General features: G+C 40.3%; 1 protein-coding gene across 4 annotated transcripts in view; it reads right to left on the reverse strand.

Moving 5' to 3' along the window:
- Positions 1-21,574, reverse strand: part of RAPGEF6 (Rap guanine nucleotide exchange factor 6) — a 210,821-nt gene extending 189,247 nt beyond the window's left edge. For 2 of the 4 annotated variants that reach the window (XM_038552080.1, XM_038552078.1), the window contains exon 1: positions 21,438-21,574. In XM_038552080.1, the coding sequence (XP_038408008.1) occupies positions 21,438-21,506 (69 nt within the window). In that variant the 5' untranslated portion in view covers positions 21,507-21,574. The remainder of the gene's footprint in view (positions 1-21,437) is intronic. The other 2 variants (XM_038552079.1, XM_038552081.1) reach the window with 1 other exon arrangement.
- Positions 21,575-24,125: the final 2,551 nt, after the last annotated feature.

The raw sequence follows: 24,125 nt of genomic DNA on the forward strand, positions 1-24,125 counted from the left end.
AATGGGATAGCAAGCAGTTGCTGACTGTGTAAAGTTGGGCTTAGGGGTTTCTTGTAGGTTTTTTTTTTAATAAAATAAATTTTATTGGTGTTCAATTTACCAACATACAGAATAACACCCAGTGCTCATCCCGTCAAGTGTCCCCCTCAGTGCCCGTCACCCACTCACCCCCACCCCCCGCCCTCCTCCCCTTCCACCACCCCCAGTTCGTTTCCCAGAATTAGGAGTCTTTATGTTCTGTCTCCCTTTCTGATATTTCCCACACATTTCTTCTCCCTTCCCCTATATTCCCTTTCACTATTATTTATATTCCCCAAATGAATGAGAACATAAAATGTTTGTCCTTCTCCGAATGACTTACTTCACTCAGCATAATACCCTCCAGTTCCATCCACGATGAAGAAAATGGTGGGTATTTGTCGTTTCTAATGGCTGAGGAATATTCCATTGTATACATAAACCACATCTTCTTTATCCATTCATCTTTCGATAGACACCGAGACTCCTTCCACAGTTTGGCTATCGTGGACATTGCTGCTATAAACATCGGGGTGCAGGTGCCCCGGCGTTTCATTGCATCTGAATCTTTGGGGTAAATCCCCAACAGTGCAATTGCTGGGTCGTAGGGCAGGTCTATTTTTAACTCTTTGAGGAACCTCCACACAGTTTTCCAGAGTGGCTGCACCAGTTCACATTCCCACCAACAGTGCAAGAGGGTTCCCTTTTCTCCGAATCCTCTCCAACATTTGTGGTTTCCTGCCTTGTTAATTTTCCCCATTCTTACTGGTGTGAGGTGGTATCTCATTGTGGTTTTGATTTGTATTTCCCTGATGGCAAGTGATGCAGAGAATTTTCTCATGTGCATATTGGCCATGTCTATGTCTTCCTCTGTGAGATTTCTGTTCATGTCTTTTGCCCATTTCATGGTTGGATTGTTTGTTTCTTTGGTGTTGAGTTTAAGAAGTTCTTCATAGATCTTGGAAACTAGCCCTTTTTCTGATACGTCATTTGCAAATATCTTCTCCCATTCTGTAGGTTGTCTTTTAGTTTTGTTGACTGTATCCTTTGCTGTGCAAAAGCTTCTTATCTTGATGAAGTCCCAATAGTTCATTTTTGCTTTTGTTTCTTTTGCCTTCGTGGATGTATCTTGCGAGAAGTTACTGTGGCCGAGTTCAAAAAGGGTGTTGCCTGTGTTCTCCTCTAGGATTTTGATGGAATCTTGTCTCACATTTAGATCTTTCATCCATTTTGAATTTATCTTTGTGTATGGTGAAAGAGAATGCTCTAGTTTCATTCTTCTGCATGTGGATGTCCAATTTTCCCAGCACCATTTATTGAAGAGACTGTCTTTCTTCCAATGGATAGTCTTTCCTCCTTTATCGAATATTAGTTGGTCATAAAGTTCAGGGTCCACTTCTGGGTTCTCTATTCTGTTCCATTGATCTATGTGTCTGTTTTTGTGCCAGTACCACACTGTCTTGATGACCACAGCTTTGTAGTACAACCTGAAATCTGGCATTGTGATGCCCCCAGCTATGGTTTTCTTTTTTAAAATTCCCCTGGCTATTCGGGTCTTTTCTGATTCCACACAAATCTTAAAATAATTTGTTCTAACTCTCTGAAGAAAGTCCATGGTATTTTGATAGGGATTGCATTAAATGTGTAAATTGCCCTGGGTAACATTGACATTTTCACAATATTAATTCTGCCAATCCATGAGCATGGAATATTTTTCCATCTCTCTGTGTCTTCCTCAATTTCTTTCAGAAGTGTTCTATAGTTTTGAGGGTATAGATCCTTTACCTCTTTGGTTAGGTTTATTCCTAGGTATCTTATGCTTTTGGGTGCAATTGTAAATGGGATTGACTCCTTAATTTCTCTTTCTTCAGTCTCATTGTTAGTGTATAGAAAGGCCACTGATTTCTGGGCATTGATTTTGTATCCTGCCACGCTACCAAATTGCTGTATGAGTTCTAGCAATCTTGGGGTGGAGGCTTTTGGGTTTTCTATGTAGAGTATCATGTCATCGGCGAAGAGGGAGAGTTTGACTTCTTCTTTGCCAATTTGAATGCCTTTAGTGTCTTTTTGTTGCCTGATTGCTGAGGCTAGGAATTCCAATACTATGTGAGCAGTGGTGAGAGTGGACATCTCTGTCTTGTTCCTGATCTTAGGGGAAAGGCTCCCAGTGCTTCCCCACTGAGAATGATATTTGCTGTGGGCTTTTCGTAGATGGCTTTTAAGATGTCGAGGAAAGTTCCCTCTATCCCTACACTCTGAAGAGTTTAGATCAGGAATGGATGCTGTATTTTGTCAAATGCTTTCTCTGCATCTAATGAAAGAATCATATGGTTCTTGGTTTTTCTCTTGCTGATATGATGAATCACATTGATTGTTTTATGAGTGTTGAACCAGCCTTGTGTCCCGGGGATAAATCCTACTTGGTCGTGGTGAATACTATTCTTAATGTGCTGTTGGATCCTATTGGCTAGTATCTTGTTGAGAATTCTTGCATCCATGTTCATCAGAGATATTGGTCTGTAATTCTCCTTTTTGGTGGGGTCTTTGTCTGGTTTTGGAATTAAGGTGATGCTGGCCTCATAGAACGAATTTGGAAGTACTCCATCTCTTTCTATCTTTCCAAACAGCTTTAGGAGAATAGGTATGATTTCTTCTTTAAACGTTTGATAGAATTCCCCTGGGAAGCCATCTGGCCCTGGACTCTTGTGTCTTGGGAGGTTTTTGATGACTGCTTCAATTTCCTCCCTGGTTATTGGCCTGTTCAGGTTTTCTATGTCTTCCTGTTCCAGTTTTGGTAGTTTGTGGCTTTCCAAGAATGCGTCCATTTCTTCTAGATTGCCTTATTTATTGGCGTATAGCTGTTCATAATATGTTTTTAAAATCGTTTGTATTTCCTTGGTGTTGGTAGTGATCTCTCCTTTCTCATTCATGATTTTATTAGAGTCTCCTCTCTCTTCTTTTTAATAAGGTTGGCTAATGGCTTATCTATCTTATTAATTCTTTCAAAGAACCAACTCCTGGTTCTGTTGATCTGTTCCACAGTTCTTCTGGTCTCGATTTCGTTGAGTTCTGCTCGAATCTTTATTAACTCTCTTCTTCTGCTGGGCGTGGGGTCAATCTGCTGTTTTTTCTCTAGCTCCTTTATGTGTAAGGTTAGCTTTTGTATTTGAGTTCTTTCTAGTTTTTGAATGGATGCTTGTATTGCAATGTATTTTCCCTTTAGGACTGCTTTTGCTGCATCACAAAGATTTTGAACAGTTATATCTTCATTCTCATTAGTTTCCATGAATCTTTTTAATTCTTCCTTAATTTCCTGATTGACCCTTTCATCTTTTAGCAGGATGGTCCTTAACCTCCACGTGTTTGAGGTCCTTCCAAACTTCTTGTTGTGATTTAGTTCTAATTTCAAGGCATTATGGTCTGAGAATATGCAGGGGACATTCCCAAACTTTTGGTATGGGTTCAGACCCGATTTGTGACCCAGTATGTGGTCTATTCTGGAGAAAGTTCCATGTGCACTTGAGAAGAATGTGTATTCAGTTGAGTTTGGATGTAAAGTACTGTAGATATCTGTGAAATCCATCTGGTCCAGTGTATCATTTAAAGCTCTCGTTTCTTTGGAGATGTTGTGCTTAGAAGACCTATCGAGGGTAGAAAGAGCTAGAGTGAAGTCACCAAGTGTATTATTATCTAAGTATTTCTTCAGTTTGGTTATTAATTGGTTTAAATATTTGGCAGCTCCCACATTTGGGGCATATATATTGAGGATTGTTAAGTCCTCTTGTTGGATAGATCCTTTAAGTATGAGATAGTGTCCCTCTTCATCTCTCACTACAGTCTTCGGGGTAAAATTTAGTTTATCTGATATAAGGATGGCTACCCCTGCTTTCTTTTGAGGACACAACCTTTTATTTTCAGGTTGTAGGTGTCCTTCTGTCTAAAATGGAGACAGCAAATAGATGGGTCCTGCTTTTTTATCCAGTCTGACACCCTGCGCCTTTTGATGGGGTCATTAAGCCCGTTCACATTCAGAGTTACTATTGACAGATATGAATTTAGTGTCATCATGATATCTATTCAGTCCTTGTTTTTGTGGATTGTTCCACTGAACTTCTTCTTAAAGGGGAATTTTAAGAGTCCCCCTTAAAATTTCTTGCAGAGCTGGTTTGGAGGTCACATATTCTTTCAGTTCCTTCCTGTCTTGAAAGCTCTTTATCTCTCCTTCCATTTTGAATGAGAGCCTTGCTGGATAAAGTATTCTTGGTTGCATGTTCTTCTCATTTAGGACCCTGAATATATCCTGCCAGCCCTTTCTGGCCTGCCAGATCTCTGTGGAGAGGTCTGCTGTTACCGTAATATTCCTCCCCATAAAAGTCAGGGCTTTCTTGTCTCTTGCTGCTTTAAGGATCTTCTCTTTATCTTTGGAATTTGCAAGCTTCACTATTAAATGTCGAGGTGTTGAATGGTTTTTATTGATTTAAGGGGGGGATCTCTCTATTTCCTGGATCTGAATGCCTGTTTCCCTTCTCAGATTAGGAAAGTTTTCCTAGGATATGTTCAAATACATATTCTGGCCCTCTGGCCCTTTCGGCGCCCTCGGAAACCCCAATTAAAAGTTAGTTTTTCTTCCTCAGGCCGTCGTTTATTTCCCTTAATCTGTCTTCATGGTCTTTTAATTGTCTCTTTTTTCCTCAGTTTCCCTCTTTGCCGTCAACTTGTCTTCTATGTCACTCACCCGTTCTTCCACCTCGTTAACCCTCGTCGTTAGGACTTCTAGTTTGGATTGCATCTCATTCAATTGATTTTTAATTTCTGCCTGATTGGATCTAAATTATGCAGTCATGAAGTCTCTTGAGTCCTTTATGCTTTTTTCTAGAGCCACCAGTAGCTGTATAATAGTGCCTCTGAATTGGCTTTCTGACATTGAATTGTAATCCAGATTTTGTAACTCTGTGGGAGAGAGGACTGTTTCTGATTCTTTCTTTTGAGGTGAGGTTTTCCTTCTAGTCATTTTGCTCAGTGCAGAGTGGCCAAAAACAAGTTGTATTGGGAAAAGGAGAAAAAGAGAGAGAGAGAGAAGGAAAGAAAAGAGAAAAAAAAAAAAGGAAAAAAGAAGAAAATGAGAAAGAAAAAGAAAAAAAGGTGAAAAAAAAGGGTGGGGGAAGCAATCAGAAATCAAAAAGAAAAAAAAAAAAACACGGGGGAGTATCTTCTGATTCTGTATACTTTAAGTCTCTGACTTCCCCTGGAACTTGTCCGTCTAGCTGGTCTTCTGGGGGAGGGCTGTGGTGCTGATTTTCAGGTGTTAGCACTTGGGGGAGCTGCTCTGCCCCCTGCCTGGTGCAGGGCTCAGTGGGGGTTGTTTACCCCGTGAGGCCCCAGGAGGAACAACCCCAGCCCCAGTGGTTGCTGCAGCTCTGGAAACCTGTATTCAGCTCCCGCAGGAACTACTCCATCTGCAGGGGCCTGGAGGCTCCGGGGCGGGGCCGCTAATCTGCTCAGCTCGGAGCAGGAGCGTCCTTGCTGTCCTGGGCCCTCCCGGCCTCTGCCTGTCCCGGGGGGAGGCCAGATCCTGGGCTGTGTTCCGGCGCCCTGTGCTCCCGGTCTGCGCTGTCAGATTTGCGCTCCCGGACGCGCAGCCCCCTCCGCGAAGCCTCTTCCTCCGCCCGAGCCTCTTCCTCCGCCCGAGCCCCTCCGAGCTGCTCCCGGAGCCGCGCAGCCCCCTCCGCTGAGCCGCCGCCCGAGCCCCTCCGAGCTGCTCCGGGTCCAGCCGTGCAGGCTGCAGCCCCTAGGGAGCTCGGCACACTCTCCCGGGGCTTAGTTCCTCTGTTACTGTCTCAGGGAACCTGAGGGCATCCCCGCCCTCCTGGGGTCCTGCTCTAACTCCCTGCGGGAGCCTTTCTGCCCGGGAAGGTTGGTGCAGCTCCTGCTTCTCCGGGACAGGGCTCTCCTGTCCTGGGGGCACTCGCCCCGGCCTCAGCCCGGCTCCTCGCGGGGCCCCTTCCCCCTTGGAGGCCTTTTGTTTATTTCTTTTTCTCCGTCTTCCTACCTTGATAGAAGCATGAACTCTTCTCACTGTAGCATTCCAGCTGTTCTCTCTTTAAATCTCAGGCCGAATTCATAGATTTTCAGGATAATTTGAATGTTATCTAGGCAATCTGGTGGGGACAGGTGATTTGGGGCCCCTACTCTTCCGCCATCTTGCCCCTCCTCCTCTTGTAGGTTTTTTTAAGTAGGCACCATGCCCAATGTGGGGCTCAAACTCACAACTCTGAGACCAAGAGTTGAATCCTCTACTCACTAGCTAGGCACCCTGGTTTCTTGTAGTTTTGTACCAACTATCTTTGAGATAGGCTTGAGGTATTATTATTATTAGGCTTAGTGCACCCAAGATCAATAATAGCTATTATAGAAAGCCAAAAGAAACAAACAACAACAACAACAAAAACTTGACAGAGACAGGCCAGAAGTCTTCTAGATAATTCTTGGTAGTAAAAAATTTAAATACTAGATTCAAGGAGGTATAATCAATTACAGTGTGCACTTGAAAGCTGCTCTATTAAGCCTCAATGAGGGAAGTCATGATGAAGATGGTAAAACTAGAAGTCATGACATTCCAGATCAGCAACACCAGAATGAGCCACCTGTTCTGTAACTACAACATACTGCAGAAATTAACCAGAACTATTTAAAAAAAATACTCTGGATTAAGGAATAAAATAATTTTTTTTGCTTTTAGATAAGCAAAAAAATGGTGAGGAATGGTGATGACTCAGCTTCCTAAAACAGATCAACAATACCATCTCAGCCAGTCATGTCAGTAAAGATGGGCAAGCTGAGGTGTTAACACTGTCATCCTACAACAAAGCAGTTTTTTTATATCTTTCAAACACTCCAAACCTAATACATCCACTGTAGATACATCCTGTTGGTTTTCAATTTCATTTTTTAAATTAAAATATTAAATTTTTATTTGCAGCTCTGTATGAGGAATTAACAACCCTTTTAAGTATACATTCTCATTAAGTATGCCTTCTTCAATGTTGTGCCAAGCAGTGTGCTACTCCTGGAGTAAATCCCATCTTTCCGTTCTACTGATGGCCATTCTACACAGGCTTACAAATCCAACCAAAACTTGGAAAACACAGACTGGAATACTTAAAGGATATTTTTCAGTTTCTTCAACTCTAAAACTAGTGAATTTCTTATCCTATGATTCACTCATTATATGCAACTTTCAATATAGCATTAATTACCTAAAACACCCATTAACGAAGATATTTTACGCAGTATCTTTTTTTCCCCCCGGAAAGCAAGTACATTCCTAGATTTTTAACAATGAAAAATCTCCCAGGGTGGATCCTAAAAGCACTATAGATTCAATTCCAAATATAGATAGATCGATCGATCCTGCAGCTACAGGTCTATACATAAAAACTTATAGTGAAGAATCCTCTACAAATCAACGTTAGGCTGAAGATAGAATAAAAGTGTAGTTAAAAAGCTGGGAATCTAGAGACAGCCTCAGGTTCAAATTATGCCTCTATCAGTTACTAACCATGTAATCTTGGATTATTTGCTTAATGTTTATTATCTAGAGGAACAAATAAACTACCTCCCTTTAAACATAAAATGTTAAGTGTGTAGTACAGAGACTATCACATGGTAAATAAGTAACATGTTAGTACTGCATGTTTAATATATACACATGCATTATAAAATTACAAAACAAGGATTAAATTACACTCACACTACTAATGCTATTTTGAATGTTTCTGACAATGGCTACAAGTTAACAATACCATACATTAAACACAGAATTTTATTCCACTGGTTTTCTCATGCATGAGGGGTAAATATATTCTGCAAAATGGCAGTAAAGAGCCTCACAATATTTACCACACCTGGAGCCCAACCCCCAGTTTCTAAATACTATTTCCTACTAATAGAACAAGGGTTCCTTGGATAAGTATCTGATTTTAACTAGGGCAAGGAAAGTATAAGCCTAAAACATCTTTTTGTACCAGAAAATAAGAAATTAAAGACCAATGGGAAAAAATAAATAAATAAATAAAGACCAATGGGGTCATGTCAAAAGGACATAGGAGATGACTTTGAAAGGACTCCAATGGCTAAATTTGGAGTCATCTGATAATCAAAAGGAATAATGAAAATATTAAAAATACAAAAATAATCCTTGAAAGAACAGTCATTTTTTTAAAAAAAGAGGAGGAGGAGGAGGAGGAGGAGGACAGGGAAAGATGGGAAAGTTATTCCCAGAGTCCTGGGATCAAGCTCTGCATGGAGTCCTGTATTGGGCTCCCTGCTCAGCCGGGAGTTGGCTGCTTCTCCCTCCGCTTGTACTTGCTCTCTCAAATAATAAAATCTTTAAAAAAAAAAAAAAGCTATGTTTATGAAAGTAAGAAAAAGGCAAAAGAACTGTTCCCTATTAAAGACGACTAGGGGCACCTGGGTGGGTTAGTCAGAAAAGCATGTGACCCTCAATCTCAGGATCATGGGGCTTGAAATAAACCTAAAAATATATAATTAAGAAATGAAGACTAAAGAGTCTTAACAACCAAATGTAATGTACCCTGACTGGATCCTATATTGTGAAATATAACAAATATAGGAGACATTTAAAAAATATGGTGAGTGGTAAATTGTTATCAGGTCTGCAGTTTACTTTCAAATGGTTTAGCAAAATAAAGTATATGCTAGAGAGACGGACATAAGATAAAAATGGCAAAATATCGCATCGAGGTAAGAGTATGTAATAAAGGACCAAAAAAAAAAAAAAAAGGATATTATTCTTCCCATGTTTCTGTAGTTTTGAATTTCTCAAAACAGAAAGATGGGAATGCATGACTGTTTTCTGTTTACTCCACAGGGTGACAGAAATTTCTAGCTTTCCTGAAATTTCAAGTCTCATTCAATGATCTCCATTCTTTTTTTCATTATCTTTTCCTATATATCCCCAATCATCACCATATGTTAACCTGTGTCCATGACACACTGCTCACAGGAATGTTCTCTGGAAAAGCTCATCTCATTCTATCAGTGAATTAGAATTTAGTCTTATCTCACTATACATTTGGGTATACCTTTTTTTTTTTTTAAGATTTTATTTATTTATTCATGAGGGACACACACTGAGAGGCAGAGACATGGGCAGAGGGAGAAACAGGCTCCCTGTGGGGAGCCTAATACATGCCTCATCCCAGGACCCTGGGATCACAACCCAAGCCTACAAGCAGAGGCTCAATCACTGAACCACCCAGGTGCCCCTGGGTATATGTTTCTATAGTAAACTAGAACTTTTTAATTGTAGATTAAAAATAATTACTTGAACATTAAATTTTATCAATAAAAACTCTAACATTAAAAAGTTATAACCTGAGATTTTTAGAGATGAAACTCCCAAATGTTATGCTGAAACACTGGAACTCCAAAAATTAGTCTGTGAAATAATGCATCAAAAGATCAAGCATCTAATTACTTCTAAGTTCAAAGTTTAGGCTGAACTTCACCTTTCTGATCCTACAAGGTATTACACAGTCATCCAAGATACGCTAATTTCAAGTTTCACATGCACTTTTAATCAATCTTTCTCTCTGTAATTTTTTATAATACTTGCTGATACATTCATCACTCATTCACTCCTCTGTCCTAGAACTCCCTTCCCCTCTCCCTTCTGTAATATGGTTCTCATTCCGATAGAAAACATTTAGTAACAACTACATGCACAGAATGTGAAATTAGAATACCTAGCTTTGAATCTTGACTCCACGGTTTTCTAGTTGTGTGAACTTAGACAAGTTAGTCTGTGATTCTGTTTCCCTATGTGTAAAATGGGCATGACACCTTCTTTCAGTGTTTTTGGAAATGTGTATAAAGGTTTGTTTTTTTTAAACAGTGACAGGCGTCCAATAAGCATCATAGTATATAAATCTTAGCCATTCTTATGGCCATTATTACTTTTCTGCTCGAGATGCTCCTGAGTCTCCTTTACAGGCTTTGCCTTTCTCCCTTAAACATTTATAAATGTCGTCCTGTGACATCCACCCTTTCTTCACTAGAGACACTCTACCATTTGTAAAATCCTCTACATCCATAGTTTCAACTACCATATACATGCTAATGACACTCATGTTTGTATTTCTAGTCTAGAGCTCTCTAGTAAAACTTACAACAACCGGGATCCCTGGGTGGCACAGCGGTTTGGTGCCTGCCTTTGGCCCAGGGCGCGATCCTGGGGACCCGGGATTGAATCCCATGTCGGGCTCCCGGTGCATGGAGCCTGCTTCTCCCTCTGCCTGTGTCTCTGCCTCTCTCTCTCACTGTGTGCCTATCATAAAAAAACAAAAACAAAACAAAACAAAACAAAACTTACAACAACCTACATGTTCTAGAGCATAATGAACACTTTCACCTGGGAGATCCATCAGCATCTCCAGTGCAATAAATTGCAAAGCTAAACTCATTATTTATACTCCTGGCTGTGTCTTCCTCCTAGGTTCCCTGATTTACGTGATACACTCTTCTTCAATGGTTCTGGCCAGAAAATTATCAATTCTATTTCATAAATATCTCTGTTCAACATCCCACCTGTAGCAATTTAGGGATTTATTATTTCTCACTGGTAACAGAAAACAGCCTTCCTGCATCTAAGTCTGACCTGTAATCCATTCTTCATAGTCCTGCCAGAGTTATCTTTCCAAAAATCAAACATAAACTCAACAAAGAGAAAACAGTCCTTCACGATCCAGATCCTGGCCATGTCTCCAGCGTCATCTCTTGTACTACTCATCTGCCCAGGCAACATGCATGTTCATGCTAAGCTCATCTTGTGGCTTTGACAAATACTGTTTCCTTTTCAGGAAACACCCACTATCCTTTCTTTACCTAATATTTACATATTGTAATCTATACTCAAGTCAGGATTCCCTTTTCTAAAACAGCATGAATGACACCTGCCTACTCTTTACTCATCTCTCCCAAGAGAGGGGGCCTCATTTTACAGCTATTACAGTACTTTAGCAGGCTGTATTTTAACTGTGTATTTGCCAATCTCCTTCCATAAAGAACAAACTTTAATCTTTTATCCCTGGCACTTAGAAATGGTACATAAAAAATATTTACCACACAAATATACAATAGGCACTCTTTCTCAAAAAAATATATGTATTCAAATCTGTCTCATTAAGGAGCTTATTATAAATACTCCAAACTCCAGCTGGCAGTTGTGACACAACTCTTTGTAAAATACAAAAACAAAAACAAAAAAACCTTCTGTGATGAAGCCTTTTCATATTAGCTGAATGCTTTTAAAAGGCAAAAATGGAATATACTACCAACCTTTGAAAACAATAAGTTATAAAATAGAATGCTGTAAGAAATCACTGACACAGATATCAAGCAACACCTGTTTTCATCCTACATAAACTTGACAATTCTAAATTTCCATTACACTGATATTTTCCATTAAATCTACACAGCACCTTAAAGTACTACAGATAGCACAGGCAAGATAAAACAAGGGGAATTTACTCAGGAAAATAATAGATATCGATACAGATGACAAAAGTTCAAAACTTAAAATATGGCCTAAACTTCACTGTTCTGATGCAGACAAAGCAGTAGGGTGCTACTGGACTGAGGAAGTTACCAATGAATCATGTGACCTCGAACATGCCATCGTATCTCTCAGGAGTGCAGTTCCTTTATCTATACACAACTCTTGTCACTAGCTCTTGACCTCACCAGATAAAGTATTTCTAGAAGTGCTAAATATACATTCACAAATACATGCTGGCAGTGCTAAGTGTCTTGTCCGATGAACCCCACTATCTCTGCCACATGACAAAGCCTAAAGCCCCCGTCTGCCAAAGTTTTAGTTTATGACAAAGTAGTGCAGAGTGTCTTATAGTGGAGAGCATCAAATAGGGGCTGCTTATGCCTCCATAATTCCATGTTCTCAATAAAGTGGCTTGTTCACTTCTTATTTACAGTAAGATCTCAGTTTACACAGGCTGGTCCAAGGTCAAACCAAATAATAACCACAATGTCACAGAGCTCACAATCACTCCATCCTTTTCAAAGAACAGGACTTTGTCACATAGTCAAGCTCATCATGCCTGGCTGCTCCTCAATTCTGTCAAATTCTCTTGGGGAAGCCTCTTAGTCTCTCCAAAGCAAAATCTTATGGTGTCCAAGTTCCGGAATGGCTACAGTTTTTTCTCAAGATGGGACTCTCCAATACATGTAAAATGAGGTGCCTGGAAGGAATGTTGTCTAATAAAGACCCCATCCAGATCTATGTTCTCTTTCTACCCAGTTAAGTTTACAAATGAAGGCTATAGGGCCCCAAAGCATAAATAAGTTCTTGTACTTTCCAAAAACCCTCTGAATGTGCATCTGCCATAGAAAAGCACAAGAGAATCTTTGTTCTGCCACCCTCAGGGATGTGCACAGTGACTCACTCAAAAATGGCTCCAAGTACAATGGTATGCTTTCGTCAATTCAGAAAATACCTCTACAAGTCTATATTTAAGGATTACTCTAAATTCTGAAATGGATTAATAACTACAAGAATATTAAATTTTACATTCTTACAGTCCTAGCTCCCTCTTCAACCTTTTATAACAAATATAAGCTCGTTTTTTAACCTTTTTCTGTGGGAAGGTAATTATATTAGCACCTTGCTGAGCATGTTATTTTTGCCCAGGAAAAAGTTTTAAGTCATCTGGTTAAAATCGTATGCGAAATTAAAACCGATATTTATCTAAATTTCCCCGTGAAGTTTCCTGCACATATGTTTTTTGTGTGTTTTAATACCATACAAAAAAGGAGTTCCTGTTTCAAGGTATGACTATGTTTCTCCACTCAGTACTATTTATGAAGAATTGCCAGGTAAAACACAGTGTCTTTATGGCAACTGCACTTTTTTCACATTTTAATTAGAGAGTACTAACAGGAAATTTTGCCATTTTTGCCAAGCTTCATCAGTCTTAATCCTAGGACTTCAAATATTAGACCAATAGAAATCACCACAATAAGAGGGGAACAGTATTTTTCACATTCTTTACTTCTTAAAGTCAATTACAAACATCTGGATACCTATTTTTACCAAGTATTACATACTCTGCACTGGGACATAAGGATACTTTGTCTTCAAGGAGATCATATTCCAGCCACAGAGACAAACATGCAAGTAATCCTAACACAGTAATTACTGTGGTGGAGCAAAGTGTGAAGTATCCTGGGAACACTGAGAAGGAGTGGAAAAGTAAGGAAATTTGCAATTTTGCAAATGAGTACTGGAGCTGACACTTCAGTGCGGAGACTGAACTTGCCAAGTCAGAGGATAGCTTTCCAGTTAGAAGAAAGGCAAGCTAATATATATGCTGTCATTTATTGTTTATTATGACAAGTACTTGCTAAATACTTGACATTTATTATCTCATTTGGTCTACACAACAATCCCAAAATGATATTCAGTCTTAGAGAAGTTAGGCAACTTGCCCAGGATCACTCAAAATCTCAGTGCTGGAGCCTACATTTAAAGTAGACTTGCCCAAATGCAAAATTCCAGGGCTGTAAACACTGCTAGAAGCATACTTTCCATCCTGCATAAAGCACACAGAGGAGAATATGACACAATGGACAATGCTTCTCACCTGTGTATCAGAACCACTTAAGAAGCTTTTTGTAAATACTAAGGCTTAACACTCCATTCCAGGGATGCCTGGGTAGCTCAGTGGTTCAGTGTCTGCCTGCAGTTCAGGGCCTGATCCTGGGTCTGGGGACTGAGTCCCACATCAGGCTCCCTGCCTATGGAGCCTGCTTCTCCCTCCGCCTATGTCTCTGCTCCTCTCTCTGTGTCTCTCATGAATAGATAAAATCTTAAGAAAAAAACCCCACTCCATTCCAAATGTTCTAACTCAAGAAATAAAGGGTGAGCACAGGTAATAATAATAAAAAAAGTTCCCTACAGTGAGAAATAGACATAGCCTAGATAGAGAAGTAAGGTGTTTTGAAATTTTAAGTTGTTAAAATACATGTGTTTGGGACGATAAGGCTAGAATGCCATGCAGAAGATCATGGAGGACTCTACCTCTCTAAACAAGTTCACTTCACTTTCTTGGATCTTATTCTGCCTTCACTTTCTCTGGTCTTATTCTCTCTTCAACCCATTGCAATCAGGATAAAGATCCTGATAAAGATTCATTAGTCCAGTGAAATCATTCTAATAGACACAATCCAAAGAACTTATCAATTCTCCTTTTCTTGAACTCTCAAAAGTATCTGACATTAGTGCTTAGGGATTTCTGTCTGAAATGCCCTCTTGTAGCAGCACTCTTCTATTCTCATCCTACTTCTTTAACTATTTTCAGTCTCTTTTGCAGTTCTCTTTCCCTCGTCCCATCCCTTTAATAGAAGAGCACCCAAAGAGAAGACTCTACCAAAGAGAAGAGTCCTACTCTCATTTTGCTTTTCACCCTGGTCATTCCTACCAACCTCATGACTTCACCTATAACCCATATACTGTAGACTCTCACATCGAATCAGACCCAGAGCCTGGTTTAACCTGAAGCTGCAAATTCTGACTGAACATCCACCTACCTGTATCCCCTGGATGGAGTCTGAAAACAGCTTCCAAGACTTAATCTCTTTCCATCCTAATTCTGCTTACTAGTGCACTCTTAAACAGGCAGTTACCCAAATCATTTAAACTTGCTCTTGCACCCAGTCCAAATCTGTTTCCAACAAGCAAAAGACAGATAGCCAGGCCTAATCTTGTGTATTAGAGAATTTTGAGAGGAACAAAAGGGCAGAGCATATCTTGGTCTCAAATGCAGCTTCTGGAGCTGAGAAGCAATTACCGGAAAAGTAGGTTTGTACTTTTCACTTCAGAGTGAAGTAGACAATTCAAAAGGGTAGCTAAAGGGTGGGTTGGGATAAAAAGGATAGGCAAATGAAGATCAAGGAAATCACCAAGAGAGAAGGTTCCAAGTCCAATCCAAGGGTTAAACACAAAAAAACCAAGCCTTCTTGGTTGCTGCAAAGAATACACATTTTATGATTGTACTCAAATGAAGTTCAAAAGTAGGCAGAACAAATTTACAGTAAAAGATGTCCAAAAAAAGTGCTTTCCTCTTGGAAAGGGTACTGACTGGGAGAGGCAAAAGGGGGAGCTTCTAGAGTGGTGGTAATATTCCATACCTCAATTTGGATGGTAACTAGATGTATCTGTAAAAGTTAAGCTGGCCATCCACTTAGGGGGTGTGGACTTTATTGTATGTATACTATAGTCAATTTCAAACTTTTAAGAAAAAACCTGGTGGGAGGCAGAATACTCCCAATTCCAGTGAGTACCACTAGGGCCAGTTCCAGCTCCTCAATAACTCAGTTTCCCATATGCCACTACCTTGTCTCACACCTGAGCTACTCATTTGTGTCCTATAACCAGGACCCTATCTCCTGGTTTGTCATCCTGATATAACCATTAATAGTCTTCTCTTTCATTCAGAAATGTGCCCTGGTTTGGACAAAATGTTCACCCTACCTATAAGCCTTCTTGCCTTTATTACAGCACCATCCTTCCTCCCCAATACATCTTCAACAATGCCCAGAGTGATCTTTGTAAAAGCTGATGTTATTTTCAGGCTTCAAACCCTCCAATGTTTCTCCTTTATTCATAAAATCAAGTACAAATCCTTGAAATGATTTAACCCTGCTAGTATATCCAGCTTTAACATTTAACCCCCAACACCCCGTACACAATGTTTTGCAACCTTTATTCATTATCACATCCCTCTCAAACAGCCTTTTTAGACATTTTTTCCCTAAATGCTGCCTCATCCCCAATTAAATACTAAGGAATAAGATTCTGCTAGGTAGAATTGACTTTTGTAAGGCTACAAACCATAGTAAGGTCTAAGATTTTCCTCCACTACTCCCCTAAAATACAATTTTTGTTAGGTACCTGGGTGGCTCAGCCAGTTGATCAGTTAACTCTTAATTTTGGCTCAGGTCATGATCTCATGGTCATGGGATCCAACCCAGTGCTGGGCACCCCAGTCAGCACAGAATCTGCTTATCCCTCTCCCACCCACCCCCACTCTTCCCCCTGTGTGAGCACATGCACACACATGCTCTCTCTCAAATAAATAAACCTTTAAAAAATAATTTTTGTCCCTTTGGGGATGATATCACCCCAACTGGGAATGCACGCTTACAAAGTGGCTTCTTGTTCTACACATCTATTTTTCCTTTGCTCTTTTTGCTCTCTGCTTGGAATGACTTCCCTTTAGAGGTCATCCAGACAGCTATTCACAACGTTTAAGATTCAATTAATTGCTCCTCAAAGCTTTTCCTTTTCCCACTTGCAGTCCAAAGTATCCTATCCATACATTTGTCAATGATAACCTTAACATTTTACTGTTTCCATGACTGTCCCCTGACTCATAAATAGGGACCATATCCAAGTTCTTTCTACAACATTCAATTTTAGTATTGTGTCTTACATATTTATTAAATGAAAGGACATACTAATGTTATTATGCAGTTGCGATAACCCTACAACTCAGTTTACCTCAGATAGTCCCTCTTTAACCTGTTATCCTGACATAAATATTAATAGCGCCTCTTTTAACTTGCAAAAAACTATGTAGATTATGACTTATATAGCTAACTTATCTAGACAGTGGACAATTCTGATCAAGAGTGAAACATGTTCCCCAGCATCAATAAAGTGTCACAAACAGAAGAAAAAAAAATAAAGAGAAACATGATGAGATATGGGTATTAAAAAGAACACTGTAGCAGTAAAATAACAAAAAATAAGATGACTCAAGCAAAATAATCAAAGGTAAAAATGATATAAGGGCCTGAAGTAGGGTAGCAAGCATGGGAGGAAAAAAGGTAGAAAGATTCAGGACATAAAATCAAGAAGGCTTAGCAGCCAGTTGGATAGAGAGAAGACTAACAGGGAGAATCATGAGTCTAAACATGAATTTCTAAAGTGAGCAAACTGGGGCAGTCACCAACAGAATACTAAGAGGGAATGATGAGACTTCAACTTAGGAAAGGTGATTAAAGAACCTGGAGGACAATTTAATAGATATATGGATCTAAAGCACATGAAAGGGGGGGCGGTAAGAAAGGCCAGCTGTCAGCCTCTAAATATAAACTGAAGGCAAAGGGGCTGAATGAGGCTTCCCAGGAGGTACAAAATCAAGTTATACCAATAGAAACTATTAGCTTTTTAACATGAGGATCACAAAATGAGTTCTCAATTTTGTTTTAGTACATTTATTCATTATTAAGTACATAAAAATCATGATATTAATCACGGAAATAAACCCTAAGAGAGAGAAGGAGGTCTGAGGTAAAAAAGAAAGGTTATTGACAAAGAATGGTGTTTCATGGGCATTAAGTTGAGGAAGAGACAAAATCAAGACTATAATTTTGACTGTAATATATTAAATTTTCATAGAACTAAAAATGAGTACCTTAACAGCTTCCATGGATTTAGAGCGCTAAGCTTCTCAGAGTACTTAAGTCTAAAATTTTCCACTTAAAAAAAAAAATCTTTGCAAAGTGGAAAAGGAAATCAAAGAACTACCTCAGGAAAGGACAATGGGCTGTGAAGCTGGGTCTACAAAGTAGGACAAATAAGCCAGAAAGAAAAAACTGTGTTAGAACAGTTTTAAGTGGTATACTGTACAACATATTTTCACATTCCATGTCTGGCTAACTAAGATTAAGTCTGAGATGATAATTTCACATAAGGGCAACAGATGGTTCAAAATAAACAGACTATTAGTTTTGTCCCAGAAACAAACAGAAGACTTCTTTACTCATTACACAATGCAAACATCTGATTACAAGATTATAAGACAGTGATTCTTACCTATTTGTCTATTTTTTTCATAATACTTTGTACACACTAAGCATTAAAAAAAATAGGTTGAATGAATTTTATCCCCTTCTATTACACATTTCATTTGTTTTGGCTGCTGTTCTCCTGCACTGTTTGCTCCCACTCATTCTCTTTTGCTGGTCTCTGCTCTTTACCCCTGATATAGTAGTAATCAACCATGTCACGGGGCTGTGGTCCTCTTCTATTCTCTATGTACACTCGCTGCTGTTGTAATTTCATCCAGTCTCGTGACTTTAAATAGTACCTACTAGCTAATGAGTATAAAGTTTTTATCTCCAGCCCAGCCCTCTCCATAGAAATAGAAATTTGTATATGCAACTCCTTACTCAACATTTCTAATAATTTCACATGTGACACATTCAAAATTGAATTCCAGGGCACCTGGGTAGTTCAGTGGTTAAGAGTCTGCCTTTGGCTCAGGTCGTGATCCCAGGGTTCTGGGACCGAGTCCCGCATCAGGCTCCCCATAGGGAGCCTGCATCTCCCTTGCCTATGTCTCTGCCTCTTTCTCTCTTTCTCTGTCTCCCATGAATAAATAAATAAACTCTTTAAAAAACAAAACAAAACAAAACTGAACTCCTCCCAAAACCTGCTCCTCCTGCAGCTTTCTCCCATCTCTTTGATGCCACCTGAAACTCTATGATGGTAACTCCAACACCAGTTTTCAGGCCAAAACACTTGAAACCTTGCTCAATTCTTTTTCCCCCCTCAAAGCATACAGCTAATTCATTAACGAATCTTCTGTTGGCTAAACCTTCAAAATATTTCCGTACTTGATTACTTCCTACCACCTGCATTACTATCACTTTAGTCTGAGTTACAATCAGTTCTTCCCAACTGCAACATGATAGCCTCTAACTGATGAATCTGCTTCTTCCTACTGTTACTACCATATTCTATAATCTCAACCCAGCAAGCAACCAGGGGGGCTCTTTAAAAGTTAAGGAGGATAATATCACTCCTCTACTTCAAAATCCTCTGGCGGCTCTCTCACACAAAAGAAAAGTTAAGGAATTTCTTAGGACTTACAAAGACCCTAATGAAATACTCCCTTCCATACTATTACTGTCTCTCTGACTTCATCTCTTACAATTCTCACCTTTGTTTACTCTCCTCCAGTCACTAGGAGCTCCTTGCTATTCCTTTGAAGGCACCAGACATACTCTCATCTTGGAAGTGCAATGACTATTCCCTCTACTTTGAAAGATCTTTCCCCATATATCTCCAGAGCTAATTCCATCACATGTATCAAGCCTTCACTCAAAAGTCATCTCAAAAATCACAACACTGACCATCTTATTTAAACTGTAACCCAGCCCTTGCCCCTTGCTTCCAATCCCTTTATTCCTTCTCAAATTAGTCATTATCACATATTATTTAACTTGGTTGTATTTATCCATTTCCTCCCTTCCTCCTTTCATAAGAATTCCAAGAACCAGTAGGGCAGGCCTGTTTCGCTCACTGATACATCCCAGTGCACAGAACAGTGCCTTGAACTTACAAGATTTCAATCAATAATTGATAAATGAATATACTTATAATAAAATTTTAAGACTCCACTAAAAGAATAAAGATCTCCTGAAAAGAGAAACATACTTGTGAGGATTTCATCAAATCCTCACAAATAAATCATCACTTGGGTTCAGGTTACCACTTCTTTACTCATACTTTTGTACTGCAAACAAATTCTATACTCACTCCAAAGCACCGCCATGAATCAAGCAGTTAACCATGTTATGCTGATAGATGTCAGGACTCTAGACTGTATAGTTGGTCAGCATTCCCTCAAACAATGCTGCTATTCCAGTAAAACAAGATAAAGTATTTAAAGCGGCACACACTGGCCAACATAATTTTGTGAGTAGTTTAGAAAATCTAAAACAAACAAACAAGGAAGGAAGGAAGGAAGGAAAAATCTCCTAAGGCTCAAAAATAGGCCATTTCAAGATAAGCTAATTATGCTATTAAAGAGGAGATTTTCCCATTAAAGTTTGAATTTATGGGGTGCCTAGGTGGCTCAGTCGGTTAAGCATCTGCCTTCAGCTTAGGTCATGGTCCTTGGGGTCCTGGAATCAAGCTCAGAGTCCGCCTCCCTGCTCCGAGGGAAGCCTGCTTCTCCCTCTCCTCCCTGCTCATGCTCCCTCTTGCAGTCTTTCTCTCAAATCAATAAAAATCTTTTTAAAAAATATAATGTGAATTTATCATAAATATTATTTAAAAGTAAAAGCTACATTATAGATTGCAAGAGTTGCGTAATAGTTTGGTTATATAAAAACTATAGCAGATTCACCTGTGTGAAGGTGAACGCTTTCAATTAGCTCACGACTTTAAGAATCATCACAAGGAAATTAAAACACAAGGGATTATAAATGTAGGTCTCAAAACGAGGACACTGGAAAGAGGCAGAATTTGCCTTGTTTCCATTAAAAGATCAGGATCCCCAAAAACAAAGTTTTGATTTATCACAGCTACAGCTATGGCTTTACTAGTGTCATATCACAAAATATCAGCCCCAAGTTACTGAGACTATGTAAAGTACTATAAATCTGAAAACAAACAAACAAAAAAACAAAACACCACCAAGAGTGACTTGGTAGGAATGAACATTTAATTTCATTTATTGCAAACTATATACATGACAGTCTAACAATCCTTCACACTCTTGTCAGTTTTTGCTTTAAGAAAATATACCATTTTACAGAAACTTCTCCAAATCAAGGAAAACCTTCTCCAAGATCTAAACACTCTATGGGGCTACGCAGAGTTAGAAGGTTTCACTTACTTGACTGAAAATTAGCCTTGAAGTCCCATTAAAATCATTTTAGCAAAAAATAAATAAATAAACAAACAAACAAATAAATAAAATCATTTTAGCTAATGCCACTGATGCTAACCCACTACAGCAAATTTTGGATCCAAGTACAAAATACTAAAAAATTTCCCGCTGACACTCTGAGAAAGTACCACCAAAACCGATCTTTAAGTATGCATCATCCACCAGCAGGATTCGTCACCTGACTGGATGCAAAGTTTTAAACTGATTTTGAAAACTTTCTTTCCGAGGCAACTTCAAGAGGCCTTTAAAGAAAAGTTACTTTTTCATAACATGACTATTACAGATGACTTTACAGTTTCTACCTCGTTTTCCTGTCCATCTACCCAGGGAAAATCTCACTCCGAGACCTACAGTTTGCCCTGAGAAAATACGATTTTGTTTACGGTACCTTTTTACCGAAAACACTAGGAAGTCACCGGCAAAGACGGGTGTGCGGGAAGTCTGCACCCCAAGCAGGAAAGGCGGTCATCACCCCTGCGAGAAGGGCCTGGGTGAGGGCGGAGGAGAGACAGAGAACAGATATACTGGCAGCAGGTGCGAGGCTCTGGCAAGGGGACAGTCGCCGCAGGTTTCGGACCGACAGAAGGATGCTGTCCGTTGGACAGCGGGACGCGGGCTATGGTCGGCCAGCCTTACCTCGGGGGTCCGCTCGGGAGGCTTCTTCTTCAGCGCCTGCCTAGCGCCGGGGTCCACGGGTGAGTTCATGGCCGCGGCCCCGGCCCCCGTGCTCCCCAGCCTGCCCTTAGCAGTCCACGAGACGGCACATTCACCTTAAGTAGGGGGGACTGTACTCTCCACGCCCGAGGTAGAGAACTCCGGACTGTCCCGGGGTCAGTGTTCGAGGGAAACAAGCCTTCGCAACGCCCGCCCAGGGCCTCAGCCCACGCGCGACTGGCCAGAGGGAAGCCCGCACGGGGGCGGAAGGAGGAGCAGTGCGCGTGCGCAGCAGGGAGAGCACGCAAACGAGCGCCCAAGGGCGTGCCTCCGCGGTGACGTAAAAACTGGGGCGGTGCAGTTAGGCCTCTTTCGACTCCTCTTCGTGAGATTTGAAGACACGTCGCGAGATCTTACCTAAACCCGTCACGACATCCGCCTCGGATTTGCGGTTACGGCCCATTCCGACTTCCGGTGCAAGGGCCGGAAACTAGCTGTGAGGGACTGAGCAAAAGTAGGCTGTTGGGGCAGAACCGTCAGGGTAAACGCTCTGGGGGGAGGGTTTTGTTTGTGCTCAATCCGGAAGCTCAGGGCGTGGCCACGCCCCGGGCCAAACTCCAGTTCTGCAACGCCGACCGCCCCTCCCTTGGAGTAAGTGCAGAAGTCTCCACTGCAGTTCGGCGAACAAGGAAGTTCGTTTCACTCTCTTCCGTGCGTTTCTTTCAATAAAACGAATCTTGTGGGAGGGAGGCCCGTCAGGAAGTACTTTAAACGGACCATTATGGACGTCCGGAGATCAGGGCAGAGAAAATTCGAAGTCTCGTGGCCTTGAGCAGGAGTTGGCGGGCGCTGGTCCTGCGGCCCCTCCCAGTGAGTGCTGGCCCGCGAAGTCACGTGTGTACTGCGTGCGCGGAACCCGTACCCAGGGCAGCCCTTACCTAGGGTCGGAAGGGGGTCGTGGGGCGAGGGGGGCGGGTGTCGGGAGGATATAGGGCCCCCTAGACTCAGGAGTGATCAATTCCGCACTGCATTTACATACTAGCCTGTTTTCCCAACAGTTTCCATTTATTTACTGGTCCCTTGGTAAGAAAAGAAAGACCACCCCTTGAGGCTAGCCAGCACCTGCAAATGAGGTTTTCACTGTGAGACGACTGACGGAATTCCAGAATCCGTCGTTCATCAATAGTGTTTTTCACTGTTCTTTTGGCTGCACTGGTCTCAAAATTCTTCTTAGCCATCATCGACATATTTTCACTGGATTTTAAGCGTCCTGAGGTCTGTATACCACATGTAGGTATATCTTAGTATTTCTCACAGCAATTACCATAGTTCACTAAAGAACTCAGTGTTTTATGATTATCAGTTTTTTAATGACGTGATAAGAATTGTATTTGAGAGTAACAAAAGGGAAAGGAGAATTCAGGCTGCAACATTGGTATTTCTGGGACTTGGTAACGATGGCTGATATTAAATAATAGCTTTGTTTTCTGTTGGTCGTTGGGCTTGCTCAAACTTGTAGTTTACAACATACCATTAGCACATCTCTTTTTTGAGTATAGGCCAAAAACCAAACCAGGGAAGTTGTGGCTCAGCCATCCTGGAAATTAATTGTAGAGAGATCCCAAGGAATTGCATGACCCATTTTCGTCATGTTGTGTCTATATAAACATGCTGCCAAAGGTCTGCCTAGACTCACAAAGGTTAGCCCTTCCATTCTTCAAGGATCAGTTTCTAGGGCCACATATTTGAAAGAAGGTAAGGAATTAAAGTATGATAACCATGAGCTTAGACGTTAGGATAAACATCTGAATTTGTCTTTAATAGGCTATTTCTATTTAAACCACTTGAAGTGGGGCACCTGGTTGGCTCAGTGGTTGAGATCTGCCTTTGGCTCAGAGTGTGATCCCCAGGTCCTGGGATCAAGTCCTGCATCAGGCTCCCCACATGCAGCCTGCTTCTCCCTCTGCCTGTGTCTCTGCCTCTCTCTCATGAATAAATAAAATCTTAAAAAAAAAAAAAAAAAAGGAAACCACTTTAAGTTAATCTCTCTTAAATTCAGTTTATCAGTAAAATGGGAATAGTAAAGGACCCATTGCTTATATGAGATAATTTATGTGAAGTACTTTGGCTGTTGTCTGCACAACGCAGGCACACTTTACCTCTGAAAAGTAATTTCTCTAAAGCTGAAATAAACGTTTGAAGAACTAGAAAGTATTTTTTTAACCCCTAATTTTTTTTTCATTAGTAACTTGTAGAAACACATTTAGGCATTCTTGAAAATGTGGAGCAAGAACTGTCAAACTGCAGGTTATGTGTAAACTAGGAAACTGCTTTGCCAGAAAAATCTTCTAGTAACACTGAAACATACCCTTTCACAGTAAGTCCAGTGCTTGATAATATGTGCTGAAGAATACCCATGTACACCAGAAAAGATGAACAAAAATGTTCATTGTTCATATTAGCCAAAAACTAAAAATAACACCAATGCCCATCAATAATAGAATAAGTTGTATTATGGTATCATTAGATTCAGTGGATAGAATCTCCACCATAATGTTGAGAGAAAAAAAAAAAAACAAAATATGAAGTATTAATTAAAACCTAGAGCTCAAATACAGGCAAAATTAAATTATGTCACACAAGGATGCATAGACAGATAAAATTATAAAG

This window comes from Canis lupus, chromosome 11 (assembly GCF_011100685.1).
Source record: "Canis lupus familiaris isolate Mischka breed German Shepherd chromosome 11, alternate assembly UU_Cfam_GSD_1.0, whole genome shotgun sequence".
In the NCBI taxonomy this organism is placed as follows: domain Eukaryota; kingdom Metazoa; phylum Chordata; class Mammalia; order Carnivora; family Canidae; genus Canis; species Canis lupus.